Source organism: Mycteria americana, chromosome 3 (genome assembly GCF_035582795.1).
Source record: "Mycteria americana isolate JAX WOST 10 ecotype Jacksonville Zoo and Gardens chromosome 3, USCA_MyAme_1.0, whole genome shotgun sequence".
Classification (NCBI taxonomy): Eukaryota; Metazoa; Chordata; class Aves; order Ciconiiformes; family Ciconiidae; genus Mycteria; species Mycteria americana.
This window is the reverse complement of record NC_134367.1, coordinates 45449274-45477074: the sequence shown is the minus strand read 5'-3', so window position 1 is coordinate 45477074 and position 27801 is coordinate 45449274. Positions and strand designations below refer to the sequence as shown.

The 27801-nt window shown below is 36.7% G+C and overlaps 1 protein-coding gene across 7 annotated transcripts in view; it reads right to left on the bottom strand.

The window, feature by feature from the left end:
- KLHL32 (kelch like family member 32) overlaps window positions 1–27801 on the bottom strand; it is a 97184-nt gene that overhangs the window by 68161 nt on the left and 1222 nt on the right. For 5 of the 7 annotated variants that reach the window (XM_075497312.1, XM_075497318.1, XM_075497316.1 and 2 more), the window contains exons 2-3: window positions 26091–26271; window positions 4027–4134 (exon numbers count right to left, since the gene is read on the bottom strand). In XM_075497312.1, the coding sequence (XP_075353427.1) occupies window positions 4027–4134; window positions 26091–26271 (289 nt within the window). The remainder of the gene's footprint in view (window positions 1–4026; window positions 4135–26090; window positions 26272–27801) is intronic. The other 2 variants (XM_075497314.1, XM_075497317.1) reach the window with 1 other exon arrangement.

Here is a 27801-nt window from a genome sequence, read left to right as displayed (position 1 = left end):
GTCTTTGAGGCCACAAAGTAAGGACAGCGATTACTTGCTTTTGTAATGTGTTTTGAGGTCCTCAAACAAAATTCTATCTAAAAGCAAAATATTTCTATTACCATACACTAAAGACATATGATAGAACATAATTACAAAGAAGGAAGATCCAAGTCAGCGAAGCATTTCAGTATACATAGGACTCCAACTGTGTATTTGTATTTTTGTTGAATTAGGATCACAATCATCTACCGCAAATTAAACCCAGTGTTCTTGCACAATTCTTCTTGCTTGATACTATACTGCAGTGTCTGTCAGCCAATTCAAATGATGGTATCACTTAGATTTTATATAGGTACATGAGATCAACATAAATGATGTACCTTGCTGGACCTAAATTTGAGGAGGAATGCAAGAGCCTCATCTAAAATTAGGACCCTCAAAGTTTCAGTTCAAACAGCTTATTCAGTCCCATGGCACTTATAAGAGCCTGTTTTCAGCATTGAAACTTCAAATGCCCAAAGGTTTTCTTTTGATCAAAAGCACCTTTTCTTGTAATGATGAGTGACGCAACTACACTGGCCTATTTAGGGGTTATCCCATTCCTCCAAATGAGATTATGTCTCTTGGTAAAAGACTAGTTAAAAACAAACAAACAAAGGCAAAAAGAGAAGGCAACAGTGCCTATGACACTCTAACCCAGTGGTTAAGGCTCTTACTTAGAAGGAATTGTGAGCTCCAAACCCTGCACCAAGAACTGTTTCTCTATATTAATATCTAAAATACATAGTTTCTGTATTGATTGTACTTCATCCACCTTCCTTCCAATGCCAATGCACTTGCAAAATGCCTGTGAGGAGGAAGTGTAATCTAGTCACTGAGTAACCCAGTCACTGGCCTTATTGCTGCCAGCTGTGAAGTAAAAGATAGAATGACCTTAAAGCCCTTCTATGAAGAAAGGATACATCAACTACAACAGGAAGAGAGTCAACTACAACAGGAAGAGAGTTGTATCTCTGAATTCTGAATATGGGGAGTGCATGGTAAAATGCCTAAGGCCAAAAGGGAAGGCATTTAAGACTTTTTTTTGCCAAAGATTTCATTATTAGAGGACTACTGAGAGCCTACATGCATGGAACAAAACCAAATTCTGTTGCTATTCCTTTTGTTAGTTTTTATTTATTTCTATAAAACATTTCTTTCTTTGTGATTATTAGGGACCATAGTAATGGATTAATATTATTTAACTTGAGTTTTACTACAATCTTTTCTGCTGTTGAACAGTCAATTTTCACTTAAAAGCAAAGTATTTCCAGCAGTAATTATGATAAGGCAATGTCTGCCTAGGTAGACAGGAAGATAAAGTTGGTATTTTAAGTCTACAGGCATATCTCAAACTGAAAAAAAAAAAAAAAAAAAAAAAAGATGCAAGGATGACAGAGTTTCATTTCAGATTGCAATGTCATGCTAAAAATTAGATTTCTTAATTTTGATAACTTTCAAAAACTGCAGGCATCAAATATTGTCATCATGCAATATTAAATATTTCCACCAGATGTCTCCAATATATTATTTTACACAGAAAGTTACATTTGAGTTACTACACTTCAAATTGAATGCAAGTTTAGCAAAACGTTAAAGAAATAAAGACAAGAAAGCTGAAACTAAATATTTATCTGTTTAGACATGGATACCTTAGGACTGTCCCTAAATTGTTGTCAGTTCCACAGTTCCACCTAAAGAAACAGCAATTTTTTGGACTACCATTTTGGCCAAACATGTTAAAAAAAAAAAAAAAATAAAAGAGTGCATGGCTTTCACTTTTAAGAGGCACATCAGATCATGTCTTGATACCTACATTTTCAGAGCAATATGAGGTTGTAATTGGCATGAATGAGTTTTGGGTTACTAAGAAATATTTTGTTTGTTTGTTTTTTAAAATCAGAAAGAGTTCACAGACCCAAACTAAAGACGACTCTGTTTTCAGAACTCTCTCTGATGTAAGCATGCAGTAATCCAGTTATTTATTAATAGCCTTTGTGGATTACTCCCACGCACTACCTTGAAATGTTCACCCAGATTCTGTCAGCCTGAGTCAGTACATAAGCAATGCTCAATACATATAAACGTAGTGCCAGAAGAGAATTTCAAGGAGAAAAGGGAAAATTCGACACTGCTAATTCTCAGACCTGCATATCACCAAGTTATGTTTCAAAGGCATCTTTACAAGAGAACTCCTAGAGAAACCTTCTCATTTGTCTGTGCTTCGAAGTAGTACTTGGTGTATCTGATAGACACAACAGAGTGCAAATTTTGCCCTATAATCACTTTTTTTAATATATATATTTATTTATATTTTTTTAATATATATATATTTAACTCAAGAAGCCCCCTCATTTATTCAAAGTAGATTATACCTCAAAATGAAAGACTCAAAAGTCTCTAAAGAATCAAGGATAGAAGGCACGTATTATTTACTAGGGAGCTGAGGATACTATCCTGGAAGCAAGGTGGGGTGGATTGTTGGCTTACAATAACACAAAACCATTCTTTCCATCCTTTCAGGGTTCTCCACATATTTTACACAGGTTTATTAGACTTTAAATTTCGCTGAAAGATAGGGGAGTGTACCTCTATTCACAGTGGACAGGATGGGTCAGATAGAAGTCAATTACAACCCATCTTCTCAAAATTGGCTTTGGAAAGTATCTTTTGGACACTTCTGTTTAGCAACAAGAGTTCTATTTTTCAGAATAATCAACCTATAGTCTCAAATGACTTTAAGATGATACAGGTGCTCCACAGCACAGGAAACATTTGATTTTGTATATCAAAACTTTCAACTGAAAGAACAAAAAGCATACCAATGACAAGCCACGTACTGAGATCTTCGGCCAATTCAGTAATATAGCATGACATCTCTGTCTCTTGTTTGTATGAAAGAAATCTTTGAATAAATTATGTTTTCCACAACAGCAGAAACACAGAAATTTCAAGTGCTAATCTCTTAAGGCCAATGCTAAAGTATAACTGTTGTGTGGGCTGGTGACAAAAATAGCTCCTTTAAAACAGGTAAAAAAAAAAATTTCTTTCCTTATTTCTATTTAATTCCCTTTGAAAAAATGAAGGCCATATACTCAATCCACAGTATGGAAACAGATGCCTTAAATCTGTACAACCCAACAACTCTTCCAGAATAACGTAATATGGATTTAAGCTTTAATTTTCAAAATTAACTAACAAAAAAATATACATCAATAAATTCAATTGTTCTAGCAATATTTCCAGAAATAGTTTGGTTATCTATAATTTTAGAGTCCAAAGCAAAAATAGCTGGATGTTAAGAAGTTCTGAGCTCACTATCCATGAACTCTGAACTGAGATGAAGTCATATAGCAACACTGTCCAAGCATGCAGTGTACAGATATGGCAGATTTTTACCTTTTTTTTTTTTTTTTTTTGGGGGGGGGGGGGGGGGGGGGGGGGGCAGGAAGAGGAGAATCACTCTACATTTTCTGAAGTAACATAACATGATACCTAACCTGCTATCATGAAAAGTACTACAATAAAGATGTAGAGTACCTATAAGCATTTACAAAAATGCTTGGACCGCATGCGTCCAGAGAGTAACAGACTACTTTTCCCTCAATTATATAATTTGCCAAACACAGAAGAGTTTATAAATATTTATTATTAGGAAAACACCTAGGGTATTTTTCCTTTCTTTACATTTATTTAGCATACAGAATCAACCCACATTAAGTTATTATGAATAACCAGGCCATCATAAAAGTAGCATATGAGTCCTACATGGTTCACTACCTGGTAAAAATGCACATAAAGTGTTTTTATTAGACAATCCCTCTATAGAGAAAGAAAAAAAACCACCAATATTTCCAAAATCTTTTAAGATCTGTTAAATCAAAAGACCTTGAACAGGGCAGTGCACAAGGAAAATTATTTCTAGTACCTTTGTAAAGCTTATCTTCAGTTTTTATTGCAGTTTGCTTTCATTTGTGTCTCTTAATTTGAAGAACTGTACAGTACCTGTCCAGTATATGCAAAGTCCAGGGCTTGTTTTAAACCAAGGCTTGTGACGCCATGCAAATTCACCTCATCAGCTTCGCTTTCAACCATGCAGAGACTGAACATTGCCTATGGAAAGAAAAGAAATGTTATTAACCATTGAAAACAACCCCCAGTGAAGGTCCAGGAAGAACAGGATTGATTTTTCCACCTTCACTAACCTTTGTTTTTCCTTGGATAAGAATTCTAAATAGCAACAGACTTGGGAGTTAGAATGAAATCTATACCAAGTTTTCAATACCAACCCCATAGCAATCAATCTTGCAACTGAGTCCTTTTATCAATAAGGAAATACAAAAACTTATTCTGAAAAAACTGAAACAAATCCCTTTCATCCATGTATATATACTTCCTAATTAAGTAATTCAGGTGCAATGAATGGAAACAGTCAGACAATAAGGTATCATTCAATAAAAAAAGATAAAGAACTGGATTCTGGGGGAAAAAAAAAAAAATCTACACAAGCACCACTAGAAATAATACTTATGTATAGTATCATTATATATAAGAAGAAACAATAAGCCGTACACAGTTACTTGTATGAGAAGAAAGGGCATTAACACACTATCTTTTATAAACAATCCTTTCCAAATCAGCACCTCAGACTGGAATATGAACAGAATAATACTTAAGTCATTGAATGAGGAGCAAGGATGGAGATGCAGTCACCTAAACTTACAACCTCTCCTTACTTGTTATTGCTCCAGTTTCTCAGATAATAAAACCTAAACTGAAGATTGGCAAGGTGCTATGGAACTTCCCTGAAAATAACATTGAGGAGAGCAACTGTCTCTTTCATCCAGTCTTGCTTTCCAGACCATCAGTCTTCAGAGCTTCCCTGGACTGAAGCAACCCTACTCAGACTTTGAGTCCCTGTAGGAATCTTTTTCTTCCCACCCCTGTTAAACTTAGACTCCTGTCTTTGTCCCTCACTCTTCCCTCCCAGATTGCACTCCCGCTGCAGTATCCCTACTTACCACTCCTTCCCTCCTCTTATCAGTCACATTCTCCAGTCCAATACTTTTCCAGAAAAGCAACCTTTATCTTTGTCACTCTCCCACACATTTTTTAACAAAATATACCACTCACAGTCTTCAGACAGTAAACTGCGAACAAATAAACTGAACAGTTCTACCATCTGTCATTGCTAAAGAGAGTCTAAACTTATCCCCAGTAGGTTTTGTGCCAAACTGTAAATGTCTCTTCAGAGGCTACCAAACGTCACCTTGGAGGACTCCAGTAAAGGAGCACTTCTTACAAAATAAGTCCTACCCCCTCTAACAGTTTAGCACATAGCATTCACCTAGACCCAGGTGGCTTCTTTCAAGAGCTGAGTGTTTCCTGCAAGTAATTTCTTCTGAAAGTGTTAGCATTTTCATCATTAAACCATCATAATTTGACATAAGTCTGTTGCCTGGAAATCATCCAGTATAAGCAAGAGTGACATTTATCACATGGTCACTCCTTGTATTTTTGCAATTTCTATTTCAATAAAGTGATATCAGGGCTTCTTCCAAACTGGCAACAGAAGTGTCAAAAAGTTTAAAAGGTTTATCAAACAAGTGTAGTAAAACACAGCCATGAAATACATCTAGATAGAAAATAAATTTTCTAACAAGTTCAAACACTTTTCTAATTCTATTAAAAATGTAATCAGAGTTGGACATTTCATTGTCATTGTATCAAATGAGCTGTAATAGCTATTGTGAGGCTTCAGGGCTTGCCAGGAGCTGCAAGGTACCCAACAGCCACCTGCTCCTTGCAAAGGCAGACCTTCAGTTTGTGTCTGGAAAAGACAAGCTTCTCTTCTCAGAAATTCACTACTAAATAAACTTTTTGGATAATATTCCCTTTCCCACATAAATTCCTGAATAAAGAGAGTAAAGTCTCAAAGCAACACCTGTCTACATAGCTTGTACAGGGGTAGATTTGCCCACATTCTGTACACTCAGTTCTGTCACAGAGTGCCTGCAGAAAGGCTGGAAATGCTCAGTGATACAAGATTCTGCATGCTCTGCATTCTCTGACTGTGCTACAGCAACTATCTGTACACTGCCTACCTGTACATAGGAACCACCAAAAAAGTGTGGCTACTAATAAAGTTTCTATTCTGATCAAGGGCTGGATGTCCCACAAGCTTAGGATGAGAGGAAATGGCCTCAAGTTACATCAGGAAAGGTTCAGATTGGATATTAGGAAAAATGTCTTTACTGAAAGGGTGGTCAAACATTGGAACAGGCTGCCCAGGGAAGTGGTAGAGTCACCATCCCTGGAGGAGCTAAAAAAACATGTAGACGTGGCACTTCAGGACATGGTTTAGTAGGCAGGGAGGTGTTGGGTTGACGGTTGCACTAGATGATCCTAGAGGTCTTTTCCAACCTTAATGATTCTATGATTCTAAGCTTACAGATACAAAGAAACTCAGTGAATCTCATCTGTAGACCATGAGTCACTTCTGTGAAGAACTGGGAGAGTTTTTCTTTGTAGACTTACTAAATTTACCTTTAGGAGATCACTCTGTTGTATCACAGGGATTCCAACATGGTCCTTACACAGGGTTTATTACTATACCTACCTTAGTAAACTCAGCAGGATCAGGCTCCTAACTCAGTTACTGTCTATAATCATCCACAGCATTTAATGTGCACAGCCTTGACCCCCTGCCAACTCACACTCTCCCAGGCAATGCCCAGACTATGGTTTAGAGGATAACTCAAGCCACAGCTGTTCCAAATAGACAGCACAGATAAAGCCAACCTGTTTGCAGAGGGGAGAAGGTTTAGCCATATGGACACAAGCCATGCTGTGTCAGTTGCTTTTAGGGCCAGAAAACAAGCCCTTTTGCATCTTATTTACTAGTACAGGCATAGTCTAAATAGTGCAATGGGCTATCAGAACTGTAGCTGCCAGTAAACCACAGGACTATGGCTTTGCGTGCCATCTGCTATATGGAGTTCATTTTCTCTCATATTATCCTCTGAGTATTCTGTGGAAGTTTTTGATACTGAGCATGAACTACATTTGTTTTTCAGGAGGCAAGGCCAAAGAATGTAATCAAAAGATAAGGTCTGCAACAGTCCTCAGATAGTTCACATTCAGCTGAAGTGGATTAGCCTCCAGGAAAGTAGTCTCCCACACAGATGAACCTAATACTGCTCAGTGATCCACACTGCCTTCACCAGCAGGCAAATTTCCTTCTCAGCCTGATAGTTTAAAGTTTTAATCCAGCATGAAAAAAATCTGTTCAATCACAGGCAGAAATTGAGCTCAAACTCAGTCTTTAATTTGCATTGCTGTACTTGAATATTATAGTTTTCACTGTAGAAACACATGGATCATTAAATTCTGGCTTGAGACTTCACCAATACCTGGAGAGTGAGTTACAGTTGGGCTGTCAGACTCCAATTTCAGATGCATCTCTGAAAACACTCTGAGGTTTTGTGAGCTTAAATAGATCCATCAGTCATGCTTTTAATGCCAGGCTAGTAGCCTACTTTATTTTTCCCTGGGGTACATTAAAAACAAGGCAATAAGATAAACATCTCAGGTGGATGTACAAGTGACAGACAAGAAAAACAATGAAATATAAAATATTTGGACAAGTGCACAATTCAAAGTCAAACTTACCAGAAAAGTTACCAAATTTGGCTAAGCATGAAATGTTAATTATTTTTAGTTATTAATTTCCTTCAACAATGCTAATATTTCATAGTTTATTTTAAAATACTTCTGCTTGGACAAATAAAATCTTCTTTGAAAATGCCTCGTTTCTCCTCCAAGACCTTCATGAGAATGGACAGTACAACTTGCCAATGTGTTAAACAAAGATCCCTTTTATAAAGAAATCCATTGGTGAGAGGACCCATTTTTTCTTCCAGTTCCTTTAAATAGCCAGGTCTCGTTCTGCCATCCAATCAGTCAATGAGCCAATATTGTGGGAAATACAGTGATTTTTTAAAATTCTGCTGTTTTAGTCAAGATTTTAATTAAGTAAACCAATTCCCCAAAAGAAAACACAATCCACTTGCCATTCTGTGACAACTATTCCAAAATTATGGGATCAACATCCTGTCACAAATGGATATATTCCATTTGAGCTCTACCTGAGCTCACACTTGTTTAAGAAGCTACAAATTAGGATGGCCTCATGTTTGTGGGGTGGGCAGACACTTTATTAGCTGTAAAAAGAGGAGGACGGGAGGAATCAACCCTCCATTCTTCTTCTCATCTTGGCCTGAAACAGAAACAGAACTAGAAAACTATTCCCAAAGGAAAAAGACAACAAAGCACAGAGTCCTTAGATAAAAATAATCAAACCATAAAACAACTCTCAAAGTAACATGGCAAGTTGGTGGGTGTTTAATACACTGCGCACTTGCATGCAGTTTTGCTACTTTGCCCTCAGCAGCCAAAGGCACCTTTCTAAAATGGTTTCTCCTGCAGACATAGAACACAAGAGATGACAAGAGCTCAGAACTGAATGGCATACAACAATAGGGTGACTAGGCTCAGATGTGATCAGATCTGATGTAACTGGGCAGAATAGCCTGAGTAAAAGATGCTTAGCACAGTCATTGGGTTTAACTTTCCATGCTCAGCTTTTGCTGCTGCTTAGCTTTCAAAAGCAAAATGTGAGATGGGTGTAAAACACCACCAAATCAGAATAATGTATTACTGTCAAAATAAGTATAAATGAGACCAAAAAAATGTCTAGATACATTGATTTTATCACTCAGGCAGCACTGCAGCAACATGTACAGACTCCTTCATGACACACAGCTTTAAGAACAGACACCAGGGTCACAGAAACACAGGATGATATTCAAAATCCCCAAAATTCAAATTGCTCACTCTCGCAGTGGTGAGGTACAAAATTGCTCCTTGCCTTTGAGTCATTTTCTTATGTAGTCAGATGATCCATATCCATGAGAGTAATGAGCTTGTCCTCATTTGTACAGATCAATCTTACAGCCATGTCAGGCATAGCAAGCAATAAATCATCACAAAACAACTTAACCAAGTTGTACGATATTTTACACAAGTAAACTCTTTCAGTGAATTCCACACAACTTAGTGGCCTTTTAAAGGCAAGAAACAGAATCATAAAACATATGCAGCCTCAGGAGACAGGTAAATGAATAGAAAAAGAACAAATGGTTATGCTGTTAAAAAAAAATATATAGTGACCAAAATTATAAGTAATTTACTGCTATGACCTGGGGAAACAAACTGGAATTCTTATTATTGAGCATTTATAAGCTTTCTGCTGGGAGTTAAAAAAAAATTGAACACTGAGGTAACCACTGGATTCTAATATAAATCTGCATAAAACCTGTTTAACATTTAAGAGAAGTTTAAAGGAAATTAATAGAGTCATTAAAGAAGCAATAATATGATACATTGGGTAAATACTGGATAGAAGGGAAATTGGTAAAATACCTGGAAACTTGAGAGAAAAGGAGAGGAAATTGTCATCAGGGCCTGTAATAACAGTATCTGAAGTTAGGTAGCTGTAAAACAAAAGTGAGTGAAAGTATTTTCTGGGTAATAAATAGATAGAAATAGGCATGTTTAGACACCAATTTACAGAACTTGGTGGGATGAAATATCTTTTCTACTCTGTAACTGTAGAGGAAGCCTAAACACTTAGCTTAGCCAAGATGGCTAAAATAGATGAAAACTTTAATCCTAAGAGTAATGGGTTGAGTGAACTGAACTGAAGAATGAAAGCTGAAGAGGTAAGAGTGAATTGTGTCCTTTTAGCATATACATTTTAGGAGAACAGAAGAACTTCTGAAGATAAGTATTTCTGGAATGAAAGCTACAAACAATGATAGCAATAGTAAACTGAGAAATATTTGCACCTCGTTTCCTGTGACAGATTACTATATATAAGAACCAGAATTTTCTTTCACTTCTCTGAATTCACACAGAGTCATTTCTAGTTTAAAAGCCTTAGATGAATGGGTCTTTAAAAAAGAAAAAGTTACAGATCACCAATTATGACAGGTTGAATCCACACAAAATGCCTTCAGTTTGACTATCTTGACCTTCTTATGCTCATCCCTTATTTCAGCTGCATCAGTCCCTAGCCGACTTTTCTGATATGTTCCAAATGGGAGGTGAGCAAATGACCATTTAAATTACCACCTTCAAGAAATACCCTGGCTCTTCTAAGAATAAAGTAGATGGTTCTAGTGCGTCGCAATTACCTCTAAAACATCTCAAAGTTCCCTCAGCAAGAATATGGAGAGACATTCATCGTTATCCATTTTTCTTTGATTCAGCTCTAAGTGCAACTTTCAAAATAAATCTAAGCTTTCAAAAATCAGAAAGTAAGCTGAGCTTACTACAGTGATCTACAGCAACCCAAAGAGCAACATTTCCAAATTTCCTCCACTTTCTCAAACATTGTTTTGATAACTACCAGCAGCCCCAGTTCCAAGTCCACTACAATACAAAACGAACATTTGGATATGCATCCCCACCAATGCATAGCTCTGAACTACACAAATTCTTGTTAGACCACAGACTTAGCAGTAGATGAAAAGCACAATAGTAAAGTCCTGGGATACTTTAGAATTGCCTCCATTAAAAGCTTCATTCACATGATGTTCATAGGGTGTCAGCAAGGCCAAGCTTGTTTTGCACAACACAATGCAAATATCTCAACTCAGTCCATCTCCCACTCACTTACCGTCACCTTTCATCCTTGACAACTCACAGTTGAAAGCTTTTGCAACTGATGTACAAGAGCCTGCCTTTACTTTCAGCTGTTGCTCTTGTGTGGCTGTCCAGAAATCTGACACATTCTCTCCTGTAAAGTGCATAAGCATTTGCTGCACTTCCTCACAATCACCACCAGATAGGGAGAGTGGAAAGTTGGCACAGAGTGAACTAGCATTCTTGTAGTTCCTTTCATTGCACCATAGTCAAAAAGATGAACACCCAGGAAGTCAAGATGAGCTAACAGCAAGTTAAGCTCAATGCACATGAGTTTTCTCATCTCTAAGTCAGTATAGATGTTGCGGTTTAACCCCAGCCAGCAACTAAGCACCACGCAGCCGCTCGCTCACTCCCCCCCACTGGGATGGGGGAGAGAATCAGAAGAGTAAAAGTGAGAAAACTCGTGGGTTGAGATCAAGACAGTTTAATAGGGAAAGCAAAAGCTGTGCACACAAGCAAAGCAAAACGAGGAATTCATTCACTCCTTCCCATGGGCAGGCAGGTGTTCAGCCATCTCCAGGAAAGCAGGGCTCCATCACGCGTAATGGTTACTTGGGAAGACAAACGCCATCGCTCTGAACGTCCCCCCCTTCCTTCTTCCCCCAGCTTTATATGCTGAGCATGCCGTCATATGGTATGGAATAGCCCTTTGGTCAGTTTGAATCAACTCTCTTGGCTGTGCCCCCTCCCAACTCCTTGTGCACCTGGCAGAGCATGGGAAGCTGAAAAGTCCTTGACTAGTGCAGCAACAACTAAAACATCCCTGTATTATCAGCACTGTTTCCAGCACAAATCCAAACCATAGCCCCATACTAGCTACTATAAAGAAAATTAACTCTATCCCAGCCAAAACCAGCACAATAGAGCTCTGTATGAAAAACTCATTCCTACTTTTCTACTACTTATCAACTATATTGTAAGCACTCTGGTCAAATGTTATGGGAAATATTTTTAATCAGTCTTATCATAAATTAAACCTCAAGTATGCCATCCCACCCAGCCTCTTATTACTGAGGCTGAGCTCTATGGGAAAAAATTAAAATGCACCGAACAACTTGTTTTGTAGTCATGTTAACAATTTAACTAACTTTTTCGCACCCCATTCAGAAACACGTCTGAAAAAAACAAATAATATATATTTATAGCTGAAAAAAAAACCCACAGCAATTTTGAAAGTGAGTGAACATCTATTCTGTCTGTCTAGCAAACTAATTGGTAAAGAACTGATAAATGTAATCACCAAGGCTTTCCCTAGCTATCTATCTTCTTGCACTGATTTTTTAAGGTAAATAATACTATCTAGCATTGTTTTAATGTTTTAGAAGAGCAGAATTGTCATCTCAAATTTCTGCCTCCACAATTCTATAATGATATTGGTTGAGTTCTTTTTAAAATTATTTTAAAATAGATAGGCATCTTCATTAAGTGCAGTGTTTTATTCAAATTAACTTCCCACAGTATATGCACTTACTTCTATATTCACCTGTTTCACATCTTTTTCTTTACAGGAAATTGATTGTACTTCTCATCCCATGCATCAGAAAAGCTATGAAGAAAGTAAACTAACACTTCAGAGATCTTGGATCAATCTCCTACACTACTCAGGGAACTCAGTTAAGATGTGATACCTCAAGATTTTTTTTACCACATGTAATTTTAAGCCTGTGAGAAATCTTACTGACATCAATGGAACAGCTCAGTCGTGCATTCTTTCTGATTTGGGACCTAAGCCTGTCTGTATATAGGTCACTCAAACTTGCAAGTATCCAGTCCTGAGACTGTCTTATCTATTTGGACTATAAACTCTTTCAGGCCAAAACATTCTCCTTTGCAGTTTGTACTAAAAATAGCACCTCACTGTTCATGTAACAGTAATATTAAATAAATAAATCATAATCTATTTAATCCCCTTTGTTGTACTACTCCTGAATTAACCTTTAGGTGCTCTTAACTTCCATGTTTTAATCCTTCATTACATAAGCAATGTTATTTCTTCTTTGCTGTGTTCACCTATCAGAACGAAAAAAAATATTCAGGATCTATTAACAGGAGTCAAAATACTGCTTTGAGAGATGACAATGTCCCCCTCAAATATCAACTATGTTCTACATATGTAACATATACTTATCCAAATAACGAATTTAATATGTGAATGTTTCCTTACTGCACGTAAAAACGTGGCTTGTTCTTCTCATAACTAGCATGTTATATTTTTGCTTTGTTTTCCTCCCAATTTAAGCCTGTCTATCCTAAATCAATCAGCCATGTCCTCTAGAGTCTCTCACACACTGAAAAGCATATCCATCAATACCAGCTGCATGAAATATGATTAAGAGGCTCATTACGTGATTCTTCTGAAAAAGTTCTATGTAAATTCCCAGAGAAAATGTCACATAATGTCAATCAGTGATAACTGAGCCTGCCGTAATTCATCTGCTTAATGAAATCTACCTAAATATTGTTTTTTAAGCATTTGCCATGCAACTAAAATGAATCCTGTAAAATGAAAAGGTCAGCTACCATTCGTAGTTTAAGGGAATATAGTTAAAGAAATAAAAGAAAAACTGAGCATCAAAATATACAATTTTATGCACAGTACTGAAGTCTCACATATTACTGTTAGCAAAGCAAGTACCACTGAACCTTTCGTGTTTCTTTTAGTACACCACAGAGTCAGACAGTGATACATGATTATGCAGCCCCTATGAGCTTACCAAATCAATGATATATGCAATACACTTGTTGCATTGCACTGTTAATACAATTCTTAGTATCTTTAGAAATAAGTAATGAAAACTGAAGTAATGAGCTACCCTACTGTTTAGAGGGCCTAAGGATGTGACATTTTTTCCTGTTTGTATAGTGCACATTTTTTGGGGAGTAACCTGGCAAGAACAAAGTAATTTTCTTGGTTGTAACAGGGCACAGGGTCTTCACTCCCAGTCAAAATAAACAACGATATAAGCATTTCTTGCTAACAAGTTACATTTTTGGCTGAACTGGCATCAAACCTAATTCATGTCTTGATAGTCAGAGTTTAATAATCAGTGTAATGTGTCTTCCCCAAATTTCTGCTTAGATGCACAAAAATAATTTAAGACACAAGGAAAAAGGACAGATTGTAGCATACTACTCCTAATGAGTTGCTGCATCATCGCTAAAAAGATCTGTATTCAAAAGTAGTCTAAGTTGTGCTGTAGAAACAAAATAATTCTACAATTTTCACATGCAACCCCATATCAGAATAAAAGAAAATTAACAGTGAACTACTACAGCTACAGTAACGTTATTAGTCCCAATATTTCAAAATGAGTTGTCATAGGTGGTCCTGAATACCAAAATTATTGTTTTCATTGTGGCAGAAAGCAAGAAAACTGAATTGTAAGAACAGTGCTATACAAAGCACCATGGAAATCTGCAGTAATGTACAGTCTGTGTTAACAACAGTCACTCTTAAGCAGGCCTGCCTTTTGGAATATAAAGGGAGCAGCATAACTAAAACCAGATTTTTTTTTTTCCCCCAGCATCTCCAGTCAAGCAAAGAAAAGTATGAGTCACATTTGCAAATTTTGGCTTAAATTGGTTTAATGTTTCCCAGTGAATGCATAAGCCTATTGTTCGTGTCCTTTGATGATTTTAGCAAGTGATATCAAAAGCAAGCCGAAAATAAAACTGGAATAAAAGTCAGTTAGCTCTTGAACTAGCACTTTAACTACCAGAATACATTTCATTCAGGGAGGCAAAGCTTCTTGTGATGTCTTTTTGCAGGAAACCCATGATCAAAACTTTGACACCTTTAAGGGGCTTATTTTTAAGACGTAATTCATACAGTACCATCAAGACAAGTTTCCCACCTCAGTGCATACCAGCCATAACTAAATAGTTGTACAGCAAGGCTTAGTCTAACAGAACTGGAGTAACATAATCTTAGTTATTATAATTAGCTTCTTAAGAAGCCATTTATAATGTGACATAAATGTCAGTAGACACTGACATCCAAATGTTCCAACCAATAGTAAACTACGACAATTATCTTCTATTCTGCAGCATAACTGCAAAAGCATACTTGGTATGCGAGAAGCCTAATGTTGAAATTTGAAATGGTTCATTTTATGAAGGTTTGTACTAGATACCTTTCATATCTGGTCCATTTTATGAGGGTTTGAACTAGATACCCTTCATATCTTCTAAAACAATCCTATTTTCCATTATGATTACAAATCCTGCTTTCCATTAAGATTACAGCATAATTTTGTTAAAAAGTACCCTTAATTCCCACCAACATATTTATTAAATTATTTTATACAAAGGCCAAAAAATAAAACCAGCTCACTGACCATTTTTCTTTGGTTGTCCACATCCTTTTACTGATAAAATCTACAAAAGTAATGAAACACTAACAATTTACTAAATAAAAGAAGAATGACTTGACTAACCAAGCTTGTGTTAATACTGCAGTCATTTGTCACAGTAGCTTTCATCATCAGCTGAGCTCTGCCCTCCACCAGCTATCTCCTCTGGAACAAATGCCTCTACAAAATCATCTCTTCATTTTATTTTTAGTAGTCTACATTTGACTGTGCTCATTTATGCTTTGGCTCTTCCTTCACCTCCAACAAACAAACCCCGCTAAACTAACAGACCACGATTATGTCAATTTAATTATCCCCATAAATTCTGTAGGCTTGAGACCTACCCCTTCTGGGCTGAAATCTAACTCTGGCAAGCTAGATCCTTAAGTGCCAGGTATGACAGCTTCTGAAAATGCAGATGGACATTTCATAATGTGTCCTAATATTCAGTAATTTTTATTTCAAATGGGCTTTATGTGCATTTGTTGCCTACTTGTATAGCTGGTACCTTATAACCTTGGAAGGCCAGGCTCTTATTTTGTCAGTAGCTGAGAATGCTACATATGTCTAAGCAGAAGGTAATTAGTAATTTGATTTTTGTACACATACGCACACAAACATAAATTTTTTTTTATACATATAAAAATAATAGCTGCAGCCTGCTGGTGAAGAGGATGTTATGCTAGGCTCTAACCATTAGTTCTCCACAAAGTGGATTCACAAAAAGCTTTTGACAAAGGCCTTCAAAGGCCTTGAAGACAAACCAGGCAAGAGAGAAAAGAGGAGATACCTTTGCTTGGATAAGTAAGTGACTGAAGACATAAAACAGTGAAGAAGAAAAGAGAACAGGCCAGTTTTCACAGGGAGTGATGATTCCAGTAGAGCATCTCAGTTTGGACTGTTTAACATATCCAGAGAAGATCTGGACAAGGGTGAGAGCAGCGTGGCTAGAAAGTCCATTGAGACAAAGCTATTCAAGGTAGTAAGGACATGGGCAAAATGTGATAAACTGTAAAAGGGAGTGGTTGGTTTATAAAATAGCAGCTATAAAATTAGCATATGAGAGTTTAATGAAAAAGTCATCCCAGTGCTCAGCAATAGGAAAAAAAAAAAAGTAATCAAAGCTTAGAAATTGTTAGGCAAGAGAAAATAAAACAGAAATCAAGCCTATGCCCATGCAGAAATCTATGCTTTGCCTGCTGTTGCATGCAATTCTCTTACCCTCATCTCACAAAAGATATACTAGAGCTGTAAAAGCTTCAGAGATGGGCAAAAAGCGTAATCAAGAATACGGAACAGCTTCCATTTGAGTAGCATCTGAAGACATCAGAAATCTCCAACCTGGAAAAAAGAGATGATTGAGTGCCATGAGAAGAATACCTAGGAACTGATGGTTTGATGTCTTTTCCAATAGAAGAACTAGAAGGAATCAAGTGAAACTGGTGGAAATCAGATTCAGAACAAACAAAAATAGTTCTTCACACAACAGGCAGTGGGCTACCTTGTCAGAGAACACTGTGGATGATAAATCTTACATAGGCTCAATGGGAAAGAGGATAAAAACTTGGATGAAAGACTTATTCAGGATTGCTGAATAGACAGGAATCACACCCTGCTCAGGAAATGCCCCTGAGCTGAAAACAGGTGGGGAATTCTCAGGGACACATCACATACACTTAGCCTGGTTTTACTCTTTTTCTCCAGGTATCACAAACAGCTACTGCTAAAGCAACTAGTCAATGATCCAACATAGTGTTGCCATTCCTATGTTCTCACCCAATGCTGTTAAGGGCACCTCCCTCTTTTGAGGCACTACCTATTCAGTAGTAGATAGAGAGGCAGTTTAATTAATTTGGCACTTGCACATTAGGTCACCCAGTAAGAGTGGATTGGGACTTAAAGAGGTTTTTAGATGTCCAAATTTGAAAACAGGTTGACTTAGGCAGATAACTCCTGCCGAAGATAAGCAACCAGCAGCATTTTACAAAGATGTTCAGGACAGTCAAATATAGAGGTTCCACTGCTTAAATCCAACCTTTTACTAGATGAAGGCCTACAGTGATGTGAATGCAACTAGCCAATATCACATTTCAGTCTACTGAAAAGAAGTTGTTAACAGGGTGTAAAAAAATGGCACTGTTGACAATGAAGCAACTGAAGGGTTTGTTTAAAGAAAGATATTTCTTCTAGAACTTCCAATAAGCACGATGTGCAACACAAAAGGCAAAAGCATGTGCATTGTGATGGGCTTCTTAAACAAATGGAGGGGAACGCAAGAAACCCTGAGGGAGCATCCAAAGGAAAAACAGCTATTTCAGTAGTGTTAAAACATCCTAACACCTGCTATATGTACAAGTGCAACATATGGATCATGTTTTTAGCTCTTCAGCAGTCTTGCCTCTTTCTTTGGATACTTCTCATGTTATTAAAATGGTATGTGGATCCTACTCACTGAAGCTAAAAGCGACACACTGCCCAAATAATTCACTCAGGTGGTTGGAGAAGAAGGTGTTTTCAGCTTTATAACACCCACAGAATAATAGCTTTAATTTCTCCTGAGGCTGTGTAGGAAGATACTGATGGAGACTGCAAAATATAGAATAGTGTCTACTGCATCCAACAATGTTCTAAAATGTAAGACTTCTTCACTAGACTATACAGAAGAAAACAGGTATGAAACACTTCTCTACCACAAGCCTGCTCCAAGAAATCGGCTTTCAACAGGCAGACACTTAGCAACACAGAAACTGCAGTTGAGCCCAGCCCAGCTTCAGAACACTTGCTATAACAGCACTGCAAAATTGACCTGACGTAGCCTGGAGCAAGCAAAGAGGATGGCAAAGAAAATTGGCAATCACAGCAACATGGCTGCAATGACTCCTTTCTGTCCTGCTTTTATACTGAGAAAATGCATCAATTAAATAGTAACCAAACACCATGTGTTGTTATAACACTAATTTAATTAGAGACAATGAGCCACAGTCTCCTATGACCTATCTCACTAACTGCAGAGCTGACTGCCATACTTACTCATAGTGCACATACTTACCATATGGGGGCTTCAAAAAAGAAAAAGAAAAAAATCAAGAGGATAACTCAGAGTATAAGACACCATATTGTCTACCATCCAGCAGTGGCGGAATTGCAATTAACTCTTTTCCATACTATGAGAATTGCAACAAACATCTTTATGCTGACAGCATAACAACTGCTGGGAATTTGAAAATAGAATTCAGAAAAGAGAAGACTCTTGTAAATGTTTTTGATAGCACCCACACTGCTGAGCTGTGGGAATTCTGTCTGCAGCAAAGGAAAACTACTTCAGAGTCTCACAAAATAAAAAAAACACATTAATTGCAAAGGTAAGGATGAACAAAGTAAAATAACCCAGACATACTCCCTTATTTTGTCCACTTTGAAAGAATAGCAAAATAATTATTTAGAAAGCTTTAAAACTTTTGCAAACCATTTTTGTGTATACTTCAGAAGTGAAAAAGTTTGTTCAGATAAAAACCTTTTTAATGTTTATACAAGCCACCTCACAACTGTCCATGCTACGTTACTTCCAACAATTTGATTAAACTTAGTAAAACTATTGACAATCCCTATATCAAACAATATTTTAAGAAGTGAAGGAATGTGCTGTTTTCTTGACATTCAACTGTAACTAGATTACTGAATAATTAGTAACAAAACTCTAATTTGTATTTAAACCTTTATATTATGCTATGAGGACAATTAAAAAAAAAAAAAACAAACCCAAACCCAAACTTATTTTTTCCAGACCTCCTCTTATTTTAGGCAAGTTTTTTGTCCCAATGAGAAGCAAGCAGCACTGAGTTCTCATTTCTCAAGGTGACGTATAAGTAACATGTTCACAACACCAGACACTACTATGAATCTTCAAATATCTTCTGCATTGTTGACATCACCCAAAACCATGTGTATTGGGCCACATTTGGCTGATTTCACGAGCAGAAGAATTAAAATATAGTGCTAAACAGTTAGCATGCTGAAATATTCCTTAGATTTCTTATAGCATCACTGTATGGTAGTAAACACTACGAGGTCAACAATTGCAAGACTAAGACTATATTCCTTCCCAAGTTTGCAGTTAGTATTCTTACACAGGAAGAATGCATAAATAAAAAAAAGAGATATTAAAAAGAGGGTTAAGAAGGGGAGAAAATAGTTTCATCTCAGTGTTAAGCACATTTAAAAGAGACATCTTTATCAAAGTTCTTAGACAAGAAAACTGCTGGTGTGACAGTAAATGAGAATACTATATCCTGTTCTGAAGTTTTGTAGGGCGATTGGGAACTGCTTCTGAGTTAGGGCATTGATAATGGAGAATGGCACAGCACAATATGATTTAGTACGGCAAAGGAATTAATTGGTCAAAAGTCTTGAGGTTTCTCAGACTGTGGGGAAGAATGTTAAGAGTGAGAAGATGGCAAGAACGTGTAAGTAAATGAGAGATGCCACATAGCTGTGATATTACTAGCTGTGCATAAATCACAATGGCAGCAGAAAGATTGCTTGGTATTTCATGGAAAATGTTTCAATTTTCATATAAGTTATCATCAGCAAGAACAAAGATAAGAAGACAAGGATGCAAGGAATCATAACAGGGTGCACGGTTTGCCACCTCTGGGATATTCATCCGACGTCTCTACAATTGTACCTGTAGTTTATCTGTTGTATGTGCATCGGTGTATCATGGATGTGCCAATTTCCAAACAAAGTTATGTCCACGTACAGTGCTTCTCTAGTCCCAAGCCATATATGGATAGGTATGACTGCTTCTGAACAACTAACAGACTAGCTTTCCAACTTGAGCACTAGAGGAGGATTTTTGTACTAAGAGTCAGGTTCACAAATAGGCTTGCTTTTCTTTGCCCTCTTGAATCCTTACAAGTAGTACACAGATTTTCCCAAACCCATTACATTCTGCATAGTTTGGATGCGACACATACTATTCCTATAGTATTATCCTACTACACCTAAAAGAATATTGGATTTCAGCCTGTACTATCCCAAACAAGTCTGTATCCGATATGCATTCAGGAGTTGGTGAAAAATAGTGTTGGCTCAGAATCTACCAGGTTTTTGCACTTCCTCAGTCCTTGGTCAATCCTAAAAGGGTAGGTTTCACAAAAAGAATATGGATGGGGAAAGGGGAGACATGGTCATTTCAGCTACAGATGGTATCCATACCACATCAGTTACACCTACATTTTTAGTACCTTAACACAAAAGGAGACTCTGTCCTCTCTGTCCACTCTGTCCTCTACGCACCGTCCCTTCAAGTGTTTATATACCGTGATAAGATCCCCCTGAGCATTCTCTGCTCCAGGCTAAACAGTCCCAGCTCTCTCAGCCTTTCCTCACAGGAGAGAAGCTCCAGTCCCTTCATCATCTTCGTGGCCCTTTGCTGGACTATCTCTAGTAGCTCCATATCTCTCTTCTACCAAGGAGTCCAATAAAGGACAACTGTGGGTTATTAACATATTCTAGTGGTGATCAACTATATATTTTTTCATTATGTAATAGATAAACAAATATTTGAGTAGTACTAATTAGGATACCATTGTTTGATTTACAATAATTAATTATTTTCATTTGGAGGCTTTTCCTCCACGGTAGACTTCTGTTGCCATTGTATTTACAAAGAGCGCATTTGGCACTGCCTTACTTGCCCGAGTTGCTCAGAACTCAACAAAACCAAAATCCATTCCAAACACTGATCTACATTTGTGAATTCTGCTTACAATAGCTTATATACAAGAAGGAGATGCATTTGAACAACAGAGCCAATCAGTTCCATCAATTGAAGCAGGAGCTGTTGTTCAATTGCATTTCCTTCGTTTTGCTATCTTCTTCACAAAGACTGGTCTAACTTAGAACTTCAGGTTTCAAATTCATTAAAACACTGCTTTCAGGTGCAAGTTGCAGGTAGACAACAGGCATATGGGAATTCACTTCAAGTTACTTGCTAGGCAATAATTACAAGAAGGTAATATCCTTATGAAGGGTATACTTTGAATGATTTGAGTTAAAGAACCTGCAGTAATTATAAAAAAAGTGTCTACAGCATTTAACAAAAGCAGTGACTCTATATGCTTGTGAAAAATGAAAAAAGCATTAGTTTAGAAACAATGTTAGATGATACAGTGAATCTATGCAACTGAGATCTACAAAAGCTGTGTTAGGCAATTAATACAGATTAAATACTTTAGTTTCTCAAATATATCAATGTCCAACTGAGAAACTGAATTTAAAATTATCCCAGGAAAAGTTTAGACATGTAAGAGGAGGAAGTATTTATCAACCTACACAGGAAGCTAAAAGTGAGGGTAAGAGCCTCTTTGACACTAAAGTCTCCGTAATCACTAGATGTTACTAGAATATAGAGTTGTTCCAGAAACAATGTTACTAGAATAACAGAGTTGTTCTAGTAACAATGTTACTAGAATAACAGAGTTGTTCTAGTAACAATGTTACTAGAATAATAGCATTGATTCGGTCCAATGGAAAGATAACATTTAAAAATGTTAGCTCTGGAAAGACAATTTCTAAGTAGCATCACTTCCAGGGTGCAATAGCAAGGAAAATACCGTTTATTTGGTACATGCACATCAATGGTAAAATACTGAAAAACAAAATCGCATTATACTGCAAAAGCAGCAGATAATTCTGATTCCTCAGAACTAGGTCCTTAGACCTCTCTCTAAGATGTGTTAGGGAGAGCCTTTTCCTCTTTATGATTCATGTAACAAGACCTCAAAAGCTATTTGCATCTTACAGTCTTTTATACCGCAAGGATTTGTTTATAAGAACTAATTCTCTAATCTTATAAAGAAACAATGCAATACATTGCAAAATACAATCAATCAGCAATGCTGTGTACACACAAAGAAATTATCTGTTGACAGGGAGGAAAGACAGCACAGAAAAGAACCTGAAAATAAACTCCTTAAGAATCAACCGTGACAGTTATAAGTACAAAGTCTGTATGTAAAATTAATATCTACTAGTTCATTTCAGAGAAGATTCTTCTAAGAATTGAAGATGCTCACTGTGGAAAAAATTAGAATATTATTGACATTTAAAAATCTATTCTAGTTAATTGATATAATTTTGTTCATCCAGATTACATGGAAAATCTGCATCTTTGAGAAAGATCAAAGTCCTGTGACTATGAACCCACTCAAATGAAAAACAAGGAAGAAGAAAGGACTTGTTCTGACTGGAAAACCAATGCATTTTGTACAAGAAAATCTTGAGGTTATATAATCACCTGCCAACACTGTAAATGCCTGCTAATGAAGTCATGCAGTAACATTTCATTTTGCTCCCAGAGGGGGGAAAAAAAAGAATCTTTTAATTGGAAATCAGTTAGCTTGCTAGAGCTATCACAGTCACTCACTAACTCAACCGCCTTGTCTCACTGCAATAGACAGACAAATAGCAAATTGCAGCATGTCATATGGAAAAGTTGGCCTAAAATGCTGTTTGTTGCTTAAAAAAAAGAATTCATAAAAATACATATGTTCATTATTCTCTATATGAATCTTTTAGGATATGGAGCTGACTACTGTATTCCTTAGCTCATTTTGAAAGAAGAGGTCCTTCAGGAGATGCTGAACAGAAAAATTGAAAACCCTAATTTTCAAGTGTCCAATCTTGCAGTTTAACTCTGTATTTTTAATGCAGTCTTTCTACACAATTTCCTAAGGGCTTTTTTTTCCTTAAAAAAAAAAAACCCACAACATTTTGGTGTACACATGTTAAAAACTCCCAAATCGGGTGCTATTCTTAGGATTTAAATTCCAGCTGTGCTGAAACACTGGAACTACTATACCAACTGGAAGAAGGGATGGCAAGCTGTTACCCTAGAAGGCTGGCCCTTTTTATTTTGCTGATGCTCAGGCCTCTGGCTTGTCTTAGAAAAGCAAATGAAGACTACAACCTCAAAGAAAAAATTATTAGGCAACCTCTGTGTGACCTTCTCCACTCTTCCACATACAGTGGCTTCAATTCCCTCTGTCTGTAACATGACACACATTTAGTTATCCTTCAAAAGTGTTAACAAACTTTTCTTTGCAGTAAAGGAAGAAATAAGTGGCAATTTGAAAAAAAACCTGCTACTCAGCTGACTTGTTATTCTCATCAAGAAAACACCACAATTTCAGAAGTAGCTCCATCTAAATCAAAGTAGACACAGAACATGTAGAAAACCATAAAAGGGCTCTGTAGTAAGCAAATATCCAGATTCTTGTACAAGCTGTTTTACAAGAGTGGCAAAAAAGAAAACAAACAGAAAAAAATCATGCTGATTCCTTCTGATAGAGCCCCATGTAGAAATGAACATATTTCTTGAGTAATCTGTGAGATCTTAAGAATTGCATGACAGCCTCTCCAGATAGAGCTGAAGGTAGGCTGGTATATTAATCAAATCTATAAGCCTTAGAAACCAGAAGCTACGGTAGGCAAGTTCTTTCTGTCACACTGATGTATAGTGTTGTCATCTCAGTTTTATTCAAGGCAACTCCAACATCTGATGTTCCCAGAATCCTGTCCACTGCAGTCCTGCGCTTATATGGAAAAAAAAAAATATCTCATAAAAAGTAGCGAAAGGTTAAGTTTCCCACAGCAATGGCTTCTTCAGGGTTAGAAAGTCTGCAAGGTTCTTCCAAGAATTCCTCTGAGAAAATCCAGAAAAAACTAAAGGGTAGAAATAATCTTAGGTAATTCTAACAGCTAAGTTTGAAGCATGTTAGTCTAGTCTTTATGACCAGTGGAGGGAGATCTGGCACTTCCAGATGGTGATTCATTTCATTTTAAATAAATCTTCTATCCGCCTTTATCATCCTCTGGAAATGCTCGTTTCTCTTCACTGACTCTGAATGAAGCTTGGCGTCATTCTCCTAAATCTTAGAAAATGAATACTTGGGTAGCTCAAATTAGGCAAAATCCCCCTAGATATAAAACCATTAATAATCTCAGTTTAAATACAAAACATTATTACTTTTTAATCAACCCGTGCTTTTTTCTAAATTATTAGAATCAGGAACATAGTATATAGTAACTTTTTTGCCACCTTCCTACAGAACATAAATCTCATTCCACAATTTTCTAACAAAGCTTTTTGTCCATTAATAATAGAAACTGTTTGGCTGATTTCAGAAAGCACAAGTTCCGTATTTATAGCTGATACTTAAAGTCTGAAGAATATGTCATATCAAATTATAAAAATTTTGAGGCAGATCAAATTACTAAATGCTGCATAGATCACTTTTTTTTTTTTTTTTTACTTGAGAAGATTTACATAGCAATTAGGAATTTGATCCATTGTAAAACTGGTTTTTTTCTTTTCCATAGGGCATTAAGATTTTAATTTGCAATAACTATCCAGCAAATACCAAGCAACTTAATTGGAAATAACAAGGTGAGTCACAGTGCCCCAGATCTCAAGGTCAATCGATAAGTGACCAAAGTGGAAGCGGTTCCTATCATACTGCTTGAACACTGGGTACAGCTGTCCACTCTACGATGATTCTACGCACAGGGTACAACGAGCTCTGGAAGGAATGTATGCCACAGGTGTGGAGGAATGATATGGCACCGTTATTAAAATATTTCAGTCAAACCAGAACAGCAGCCCTGTAGTATATCTATCATCAACAAGTATATATAGCACTTGCTAGAGCTAGAGAGCTCCAAAATCCCTTTCTGTGCACTGGGATAAAAGGAAAAAAGTGGTAAGCAACCTGTGTTACAACAGGCCAGGGCACCATGACAAAGCAACATTAGCAGCCATGGCAGTACAAAGTCTGCAGTCGTGGAACACATAAGCATGCAGACAAGCTCAAAAAATGAGCAATCAATTGGCTCAACATCATCACAGTGAAAGTAACATCAAGGTCAACAATATTTCTTAAATACACAGAATAAATTAAGTCTCAATTCTAACCAAAAGGGAGAGAGAGTGTTGACAGGAAGATAAAAATTCTGCTCAGATGATTAAGGATATAGAACAGATGTCATACACTGTATTACTATTGTAATAAAACAAAAAGGTCACCATAAAGAAGCTCGTAGCACTACAATTACCATGTAGGCAAAATATTAAATAAACTTACTTTGTTAGAGAAAGCAGACATTTAAATTAATTTAGCTTTAGTTTCTGAATAACAACAGGATGACTCACACTTAAAAACACCAGTCAACTAAAAAGCTATAGACAGTCCAACTTTTTGAACAGGTACATTATAATGAAGCTTAGTAGAATTGCTTCATATGAAGAATGCTCTTCCTATCAGAAAACGCCATTTTTCAGTTACTCCAATTTTAGCACCTGGGTTCAATTTTCCATGCTGACTACCTGAATTAGATTTTCCAGGGAATATTTTAATCTTTACATTTCAGACACACTTGTTTCTGAAAAGGAGTTTTATTACACTTAAAAAATTACTATGGTCTCTCCTCTTTAAGAGTAACCATTTACATCCCTACAAAATCCACTCTCAAGCTGACTTAAATTGCATTTATTAATATTTACATTTCCTCTCCCCATCCTTCCATACTCTAATCACAACTGTCTCAAATGTCTGGGTTCTACAAAAAAATCTTCCACTTTCTGACTTTAGTGGGACATAAGATTCATAGAAAGATGTGTACTGCCTGTCTTGGGGGGGGTGGGGGGGGAATAATCATAAATAATGATAAAAAACTTAATTATGTTCTTAATATTTCTTTTCTATGACATGTATGTGGATATTTAAAGTTGTATACTCTGTTGAATGTGCAATAATCCTGAATTTTCTACAGGCTCAAATTTAAAGCTTGTTCAGTATGATATCTATAACCATCCCTGCCTCCCCAACCCTCCCGGGGTAATTTTTAATATCATTATAAGAAAAGAAAAAAAATCTTTGGACTTACTCGGAAGTAGTCACTGCAGGCTGCCAGAACTGCTTTATGTGCATGGAATTTCTGCTCTTCAGCAATAAGGGTGATATCGCAAAGTATGCCATCACTTCTTTGTTGGTTCAGGGCTGCCAGGACAGCATCATTATGGGAGCTGGACTGACAAAGTCTCTGACCTGTCAGCATTTCCTGAACGCTGAGAAGGGAAAGGGGAAAGATTTTGTCAAAAAATGTAGGAAATAAGTAGATTCTGTCAGAAATATAGAAAAACTTTTTCTAAGACAAGATTGATAATTCTTGGAAAGAAAAAAAAAATTCATGCACCTGTCAGGCAAAAATCCTTACATAGTATAGACATCACAAGAAAAGCTCAGTATAACTTTTGTTATAATAAAATATTATGAAACCTGATTATATACTCGAATTTTAAAACCTCAACTGTTCTGATTTTCATTTGCTGCACTGGAAGTCAGCTGGACTAATAGGATTAATTCAGAATCATTTTAGAATTAAGTGAGAAGAATAAAGGGCCTAAGCCAATGGAGCAACAGAAAACTTTAAGTGGTCAAACTGATGCATTAGTGGAAAGGAGTATGTATGCAGTAACTAGTCCTAGTAAAAAGAATGAAGATCATGGTCTCAGGTGGCTGTTGAAGTCTGATACTGCATTACTGAATGTTTTCAGACTGTTTCAGGTTATTCACATTTATGAAGTGTTGTGGGGTTTTTTTGTTTGTTTGTTTTGTATTGGGGGGGGAGGATGTTTGCTTGTTTTTAAAATGCTGAGGCCTGCCACCACCTCTGAATATCTCCTTGTACAAATACAAGATTTCCATGTCATCCAGCCTAGGACTGTCTGATTGCAGCTTCCTTTTCTACAGCAGAAGGAAGAGACAATATAACTGTTGATGCAAACAGAAACAGGTCAAACAAATCTGCAAATCCTCTTTGGCACAAAACAATGCAGTTTATTTGAAATCTGTGAGACTATACCAATTTATATTGCCCCAGCATCTAGGTCTTTATAGAAGATGAGTTTACAGAGAGTCATTCCTGAGTAAATCAAAGTGAAGTTATAAACTTTTTTTTTTTCTTAAGGGGTAAATAAGCTATCTTCTTTCCACTACAATCATGTAATTCACTCCATACACATGCTATGCAGCAGCTGTGTGGCTGCTATATTCTCCTTTCCATCAACACACACTCTCTGTACTGCTTATCCCACTTCTGCACCTTGGCCATCTGTAAACTAATGCAAACCTGCCTTGCAGACCGATTGCTCTAATCTAACCTAATCTTTTAAAAACACAAGAACTAAGACATTACTTCTAGAAGAAAGATGGCCAAATTGGAATTACACAGGAATAATCTGTATCTGAATTTCACCCCCTCTCTAATAGTTCAGGTTTCACACATGGACATACCCTACATACATTTCAAAATGATTCACTCAAATGATTCTTTTTCCTTCAGCTGTTCCATTTGTGGAACCCCACTGATATTCTAAATGACAATTATCAAGAAATGTAACTTGTTAAAATACAAGGGAATTATTTCCAACAATTATTTCCCTTCTGTAATTTCTATAGCAAAGTGACTAAATCAAACTAGTGCGAGTATAATAAGCTAATTATACCTAGAAATGGTTTTTCTTTATTTCTGTTTTTATTAGCCTCTCTCCCAGTGCTGTGAACCAAGACCTTAATTCCTCTTGCTTTTTTCACCA